Genomic DNA, 8,242 nt, shown 5'->3' with positions numbered 1-8,242 from the left:
CCTACTAGAAAACATGCATGCAAGCGTGATGCATGCACATGAATGCAACAGAAAAAGTCCAAAAGCATGCATATAAGCATGCTAGCTTTTTCAATATGCATGCATATGTGTGTGAAAAGGTATAACTTATTGAATGAGCGACATATTTTTTTTTGGACCTAGTAGTAAAGGTGTCGTTCGTTGGTTGAGCGACACATTGATGTGGACGTCACAAGCTCTCGCCATTCCAACGGGTGACGGTAGTCTAGATGTACAAAATTTTGAAATGCCGTGTATTTTGCAAATGTTGAAAAATAAAAATATATATAAAAAAGACCTTAAAGAACGTACCTTAGCACATGGGCCACTCATACTCTATAATGGGTCGTGTGGGCCGAAATAAAGTGAGGAAGCAAGGCCGGGGCGGACGACAGCGTCTAGGCTCCTAGCCCAAGCAGACTTAAATACTGAAGCCCTAGCGTGGCGTCGTCCGGTTGCCTCCTCCCCGCCGGCGGCTCGTTGGTTCCGATTCGAGTCCCCACCCCGCCCGCCCGGTTGGTGTTTTTAGGCAGAGGCAGGACAGATCGAGCGGAAGAAAAACAGAGGCTGCCCGCCCGCCCTCGATTTCTCGCCTCGATCCGGAGCGAGGTGATATCATCAATCATGGGGATGCTGTCTCTGAAGCGGCTCATGAGTACGCGGCAGCGGGAGCGTCGTCGTCGTCGTCGTCACAAAGTCCAAGTCCGCAGTAAGTCGTCGTCACAGATCCTAGGCGAGACTTCCTTCCGTGTGTGCTCATGTGGTCGCTTGAGCATCTTGCTTTCTTCTGTTAGCTAGTACTAGTATCTGTATTATCCATAGGGTAACCGTACATACATGATGTGTTCCAGATGGATCGATTCCTTCCATGTCTAAAGCGAAGAAGGATAACTCTCGGCCTGGTAAAAGATTCAGAGATTCGTGGCCAAACCTCCCAGCGGTACGGTGTGAAAGACTTTTATTAATCACTATGACTGATCTAACTGCACAGTTTTTTTTTTTTGAGAACGTGCTAACTGCACAAATTGGTCGGCCTATGCTAGCCAAATAAAATCTGTGAACAGGCCTTCCAGTACCTCACTACTTCCCAGTTAAAAACATGGAAACACAAACAGCCAAATTTCATCCTGCCATAACCTAATACTTGAAGACTGTCACAAGTAGTCAAAAGCCAGCTTGATATCACTTTGGCATGGCGTTACCTAAAAAAGATGGCTTACGAGTCACAGGATCCTGCTTTGCAATTCCTTCCCACATGCAAAATAGCTGGTTTCAGAGGTCTAGATTCTTTCAAAGTTTTAGCGAGCCAGGGCGACACTGGTTTATGCTTTTTTGAATCACCTAAATGAAAGCTAAAAAGAAATGCAATTTTGATATTGTCTAGGTCATTAAAAAAACATAAGACATTAAGGAGCGTATAAAAATATAATCTGTGTGCATTTGTGTGCTCACAACTGCTCATTTGTGTGCTCAGCTTGCTCCACTTGTGGGTGGAGGATGCTCCACTTTTCCTTTGTAATTGCTTGCTTGAACAGTATATTTGAAGGCTCCTGTTCTAGAAAAAATATCTATTTTAGAATAAGAGGAAAATCCTTTTGTATCTTCACAGCGAGCTGCTGATCTGTCATAAATTGGATCATATCTCTTGGTCAGTCTGTTACAATGGTCCCATGTGTCACCTGTGAAAGGTGCCCTCTTGTGTAAAGCAACCTTGATTTTGAACGCACACTTGCAAATGCCAAACGCCAAGATGACTAGTCAGAGCAGATAATAGACTGTAGTCAAAACTCCTGCGTACTTGTGCTCCTAGATTCCTAGAGCTGCAACCTCCTATAATCTTCCTGCATTAGTAGCATTGCATTGTTTTAACTGTTGCAGCTTTAACACTTTAGCATGAAACTGTCTGCCTGTAATCTTAGATCTTTGGTATCTTCATAAGGAGTAGACTTTGTGTTTGTGGATCTATCTTCCCTTATCAGCAGTGGCTTGTTCTTCTTTGCTGTGATCGTTGTGGTCTTTCCTGTGTCCTGCTGCTGTTTATGCTTACCAGGACCCTCATTGTGCAACTTGTCCTTAGGCTTCTTCCTTGTCAAGCACATGCCTTCCTTGTCAAGCTTATATACCTCGAAAGAATGCTTCCTTGACTGCCGATACTGACAAAACGAACAAAGGCGCCTCTTCTTTTCCCGTGTATCCTTCGCCCAAAAGCTAGGTCGTAGTGTCTACATCTGCAGATTTTACTACTGTTGATGCTCTGCAGATTATACAACTGTTGATGCTGTTTCATACAACTCCTTGTAGTACAAACAATATATGCAAAATTTATAAAGGTCTATCATATACTGCTAAGCAAGATCTTCCACTTGTGTGCTGTTCACTTTTTAAACTTTGGAGATGTGCATATGCGATCTTTACTAGCCTTTGAAGACAGGCCAGTTACTATAGGAGCTCCATTGAAATCCTTCTCCAGTTAAATGCAGCCACATATATCATTGCAGACATTGTCAAGTTATTGTGGGCTCGTGGCCATATAAAGTGATATGAGAGCACTGCCAGTATACAGGCAACCTAGTAAAACTGTTTATAGAACACTTCATGTTCCATATCCTTGACTTAGACCAAAACACCTCCCTTTTATTCTGCCATTCTGCCTGCATGAGCTTCTTCTGTAAAAACTGAAATGCTGTACAGTAGATCCATTACAGGACTGTCCCAAGTAACAGGACTTGACTAGGAGTATGAGCAAGCTTAAAACCATGCATGTATGCATATACATACTTGAAGAAAAGGGAAAATGGTCAGTTTTGACAACTTGAGCATAAGTGAGATACCTTATTACATTGTTGAAATGTTTTGCTGCAAGAAAGTCTTTGCAAGAAAAAAAAAATTATTTGTGCATTCTGCCTTCTTTGCACATTTTTGCTGGCTTCACTGCTCACACGAGATCATTGAATTCACTATTATGCTTCCTAATTCTAGTACAGATGGCGAATCAAACTGCATATACTTTTTTGAAGCCATTATTATATCTTATCTATTACCTTATCTTAGTTACCAAATATCAACTATATGCCATGTATCTTACCCTATCGCTGCCAAATTTGTTGGATTCAATATGCAAATATTGACAAGTACCTTTTGTACCCTATACAGAAGTTAATCGATTAGCTAATCTTAACTAGGAAATGCAAGTAAGGAGGCATCTCATCTAGGAACTGAACCCACTAACTTTAATTAATACAGTATTCCAGTAACATAAAATCAAGTAGTATTTGTAGTCAAAGTGCTGGTTCATCATCTAGGGAATAACTAAGAGGAATGAGTAAGTGTTTCCACTTTTGAAAGGAAAGCTCAACTAACTAGCTTCAAAGAAAGCAGAAAGCGTCAGTTAATTGCTAGCTAAGAGTTCTTTTTTCTTTTTTGGTTCGCCTAGGAGTGTGTGTACACTTCCATAGTTTAATATGGCCGAACCGCCATGCTAGGCAATAGTTCCCAATGCACTATCAACTCTTTTGATGCAGCACATATTGTGCAAACGTGAGCAGAGCACCTGTGGTAGAATGTTTTCATATGGTCCTATGTTTTCTGTTGAAGTAACCATTTGCCCTTATAACCGCAGTGTTCAACTATCTTTCCATGCTTGTGCAGGACATCTGGTGCCATATACATTCCCTAATGCCAATGCAAGATTCTGCCCGCGCTGCTTGTGTATCTCGTGCATTTCTACATTCATGGAAACGACATCCCAACCTCATCCTCACTAAGGAAACACTAGGCTTGAAACAAAATGCATGTGGAAAGGGTGATATAGCAAGGGCCTTCACTAGCAAAGTTGACCAGATTCTGAAAAACCACTCAGGCACTGGCGTGAAGACACTTGAGCTTGACATCTTTGATTGCCGCGATCTAGACACTTGTTATCTCAATAATTGGCTTCAGATTGCTATTACACCGGGGATTGAAAATATCACCCTTTGGCTGCCTTTAAAATACAGGGAAAGCTACACCTTCCCATGCTCACTTTTATTTGGTGGGAATCGAAGCTCGATTCGGCATCTTCACCTCACCTATTGTGCCTTCCGTCCCACAATTGGCATTGGTTGCTTAAGAAGCCTAACAAATCTGTATCTGCATGGCGTGCATATCACAGGGGAACAGTTAGGGTGCCTTCTTTCCAATTCTTTTGCTTTGAAGAAGTTGGAACTCATATTTTGCGATGAGATCATCTGCCTGAAGATACCGTGCATGCTGGAGCGACTCAGCTGGCTGACTGTTTCTTATTGCAGAATGCTGCAAATGATAGAGAGCAAAGCTCCGAACCTCTCCACCATCTACTTTGATGGTGACCTAGTACAACTCTCACTCGGACAGTCATTGCAAGTGAAGAACCTAGATATGAGATGTTCAAATAATACCAACTTTCTCTGTTACGCTATTACCAAGCTTCCATATATTGTGCCAAATATCGAAACTCTTACCTTATCTTCAATTAGTGAGGTATTAATCTGATACTCTGTATTATTATATACCTGTGTGATGAAATTTATCTGTAGTCATGCACTCATGCCCTGAGATATAATTAATATGAGATATCTTTATGCAGAGGATTAATACACCGGTGGTAGCTGCCAAATTCCTCCACCTCAAGTACTTGGAATTTTTTCTTGATGGAGATCTTTCCCCAGGATATGATTATTTGTCTTTGGTTTCTTTTCTCGACGCTTCTCCTGTTTTGGAGACTTTCATCTTGGGTGTAAGTCACTCTTCTTCTAGCAAAGATATCTAGTACCTGTGGCGAACCAAATATATGTGACATTAGTTTTGATCCTGTGCAGGTAAATCAGGGTTACATGGAGTTTGATTCGATTTTTGGGGATGCCTCACATATGAGGCAGATGTCTGAACACAAGCATGACAGCCTCAAGGATGTGACGATCTTTGGCTTCTGCTCCGCAAAGAGCATGGTTGAGCTAACATGCCATATTCTTGAGAATGCAACATCACTGGAATGTATCACCTTGGACAGCGTATTTGATGCGAATGACAAAGACGATATGGGTAGGTGTTCTGTAACTTCTGCCCGCAAAACCGGTGAATGCTCCCGACTTACTAATCAGATGATCATGGAAGCCAATAGAGGGCTCATGGCCATCGAAAGATACATCGTGGGGAAAGTTCCCTCTACGGTTAAGTTAGATGTTCGGGGGCCTTGTAGCTGGTGCCATACTTTGGAGCTCTAGATGTCAAGTTAAATGTTCAATTATTGAATATTTAGCTATGTAACATCGTGCGTGCTGTGCCTTGTTTACTAAGTTATCATTAATATTACATGTATTGTGCTTCCTTAAAACACATACCTTTGTTGAATGAGTGCCTTACGTCTGCTTGACTCCAACGCCAATTTCTCTGCTTGACTCTACATCATCCTCATTTTGTGCCATCTGATGCTTGGTCGACCTTCTGAGTTCTGACATAATCAAATCAAACCGATCTTGCCTCTCATACGTTGGTATCTCTGTTCATGCGTATTAGTCCGCAGATTTGGATCGGATATTGTGAGATACAAAGCAGTGTGCGCTGTATCAAGAACAACGCAAGTAAATCTCCTAGAAGAATCCAAATGACACCGATGAAAAGACGACAAGACTCTATGTCAACTCCGCTAATTTTTTTGTATGTGTTTTTGCACAGTCCTTATTAGGTGTGTATGTTATAACAAGATGTACATTTCCTGACTTCTTTAGAATTTTCTCTTGTGTACAAATGTACCAATGTACGAATTTTACTATTTATGCTTGGTTCTTTCAACTAGCTAGAGCCCTTTACTTAAACTAGACGAATAGCACGCAACTGCACGGCTAGACTTAGTATATGGTGGGTTTGCAGTTCGAGTTCTAAATTTTATGGGTAAGTATAAATCGTTTTTTTCAAGAGTTTTATATTTTCTTTGATTTTTTATTAAAGCAGCACTGAGGTCATTCCGGTTCACTCAATTTTTATTTAATGAAAGCTTATTTATATAAAATAATTGCGATCTAGAACTGCACAGTGACAACATATTTCACAGTCATACATGAATGACACTTGCTAATCTCTAATCACGTACATGGATAGATGACGTGCTTTCACTATACTGATGGCATGCCCATCTTGTGCATGCAAGAGATCAGCAAGTGTCCGGAGACGAGTGCATGGCTTACATTGGCCGGAGATTATTATTATCATTATTACTACTATAATTATTATTACTACTACATGTGCTATTTTACAAGCGCCTAGACCCAACCCAGCTAGCCCAACTCTTAGGCCCCACCAACCCCACGTGCCTACGTGCCTCGCACCCACGCCGCTAGCCCTGCGCTTGCGCGCCAGGTGTTTCTGCGCCCGCGTGCACCACGTGTCCCTACGCGCCCGCTCGCTCCTATGCTGCACGCTAAGTGTCCAATAATTTAGTAGTCTATTAGTATTTAGTAGTTCAATAATAGCACTGTAGTTGCTTATTAGTGTTTAATATTTAGTAGTTCAATAATGCTCGGTAGTTTAGTAGTCTAGTAGTGCTCAGTAGTGAAATTTACTATGATTTGAATTTATCAGTAGTTATTAGTAGTTTTTTTTGTAATTATATCAGTAGTTGTTCAGTAGTTTTAAGTCATAAAATTGTTCACTAGAGTCATTAGTCGTTAGTAGTTTAATATTTAGTAATCTTATATTATAGTAAAATTATTCAGTAGTTTATATCAGTAGAGTCAGTAGTTGCTAGTAATATTAATAGTTTATTTAGTAATATTAGTACTGTGACTGGAACTATTAGATAACTCCTGATATTACTGAATAACTATTGATACAAAATTACTGATATTACTGAACAAATTACTGTAACTTAAAACCATTAATACTATTGAATAACTATTGAAAAAAACTACTGACACTATTGAAAAAAATATTATGACTTGAAACTACTGGATAATAATTTACTGTTTAAACTACTGATACTAATGAACAACAATTAAACTACTTAACAACTATTGAACTACTAAACAACTACTGAATATCTAATGATACCTATTGGATAACTACTTAAGCAGCATGATACCTACTGGACAACTACTTAAGTGGTAGGGGCGCGCACGGATGAACACGTGGCGTTTGGCAGGCACAACTAGAACATCACGTGACACGTGTTGGCTGGCTGGCGCACACAAGCGGGTGTAGAACCTAAGATATAGAATAACATCATCATCATCATCATCATTATTGAGATTTACATTGGCTAGAGTTTGTTCTCGAAATTGTCTTGTTTTTAAAGAGAGAGGAAGCGAGTTTGTTTAAAAAGGAGATCCTTCCGCAGGATGTGATGGCCCAATACATAAAGGCGAATAAAATCAAGGTGTTGGTTGTTAGCCGTAATTAGGGCTCAGCACATCAGACTTTCTAGACTACTAGTAACGGTACATATGATCAATACTAAGAAATATTGAATATCTACATATAAAAAGATAAATATAGGTGATTTAATGTATTTTTGAAAAAATATAGAAGATAAAATACTAAACGTTTAAGTATGAAAGATAAATAATAAGACATTAAATATATTTTTAAAAGAAAAAATATGATCTAACTTTTTATATTGATTATTTAATTAATTTAGATAAACAGTAAAAATTGATCAATCTATTATAACTTGTTTATTTTATAGAAGTATATATTTTTATTTTTAACACCTGTGAAATTTTTTATTAGATATTTGACCAAATAGAATCGTCCTGTTCCTATAAAATCTATCACTAAAATATCCAATCAGGCTGAGTGAAACGTAAATGATTTTTTATGAGATGGTAAATAAAAACAATTAGTCCTAGGTTTGAGAATAAGTGATTGAGATGGATTTAAGGGTAGGGATCGGTGGAGGAGGACTGGCGGCTGGCCGGAGGTCCGCGAGGTAGCCGTGTGTGGCTGGCTACACGTGGACAGTGGCGACTCTAGGTAGGAGCTGCTTCTCGGGTGGCGCCGGCGCTAATTGTGGAGACGAGGAGATGGCCAGAGATAAGAGTATATAACGAACAGATCCTGATACGTGGGACCAGAGCTAAAAATGCAATGACAAATATCGGGGGCCCTACTTGTTAAAGAGCGAAGCTCACTCTGTACAATATTGTGATCTTAATTTTCCAGTCTTATCACTGTTACAGAAAATATTATCATTATCCCACCTTTGCGCTTAGTT

The 8,242-nt window shown here is 39.7% G+C and overlaps 1 protein-coding gene across 1 annotated transcript; it reads left to right on the top strand.

Moving 5' to 3' along the window:
* The first annotated feature begins 477 nt into the window (after positions 1-477).
* Positions 478-5,370, top strand: LOC133922423 (uncharacterized). The gene is made up of 5 exons (XM_062367754.1): positions 478-727; positions 870-958; positions 3,667-4,515; positions 4,622-4,771; positions 4,854-5,370. The coding sequence occupies exons 1-5, from the start codon at positions 643-645 to the stop codon at positions 5,256-5,258; spliced, it is 1,578 nt and encodes a 525-aa protein (XP_062223738.1). The 5' UTR covers positions 478-642; the 3' UTR covers positions 5,259-5,370.
* The last annotated feature ends 2,872 nt before the right edge of the window (positions 5,371-8,242 follow it).

Source organism: Phragmites australis, chromosome 6 (assembly GCF_958298935.1).
Source record: "Phragmites australis chromosome 6, lpPhrAust1.1, whole genome shotgun sequence".
In the NCBI taxonomy this organism is placed as follows: domain Eukaryota; kingdom Viridiplantae; phylum Streptophyta; class Magnoliopsida; order Poales; family Poaceae; genus Phragmites; species Phragmites australis.
This window is presented reverse-complemented; position numbering and strand designations above follow the sequence as displayed.

Coding starts and splice junctions, on each gene's coding strand:
- LOC133922423 (XM_062367754.1), top strand. CDS start 643: ATGGGGATGCTGTCTCTGAAGCGGCTCATGAGTACGCGGCAGCGGGAG. Junction 4,516..4,621: donor CCTTATCTTCAATTAGTGAG/GTATTAATCTGA, acceptor ATCTTTATGCAG/AGGATTAATACACCGGTGGT. Junction 4,772..4,853: donor TGGAGACTTTCATCTTGGGT/GTAAGTCACTCT, acceptor GATCCTGTGCAG/GTAAATCAGGGTTACATGGA.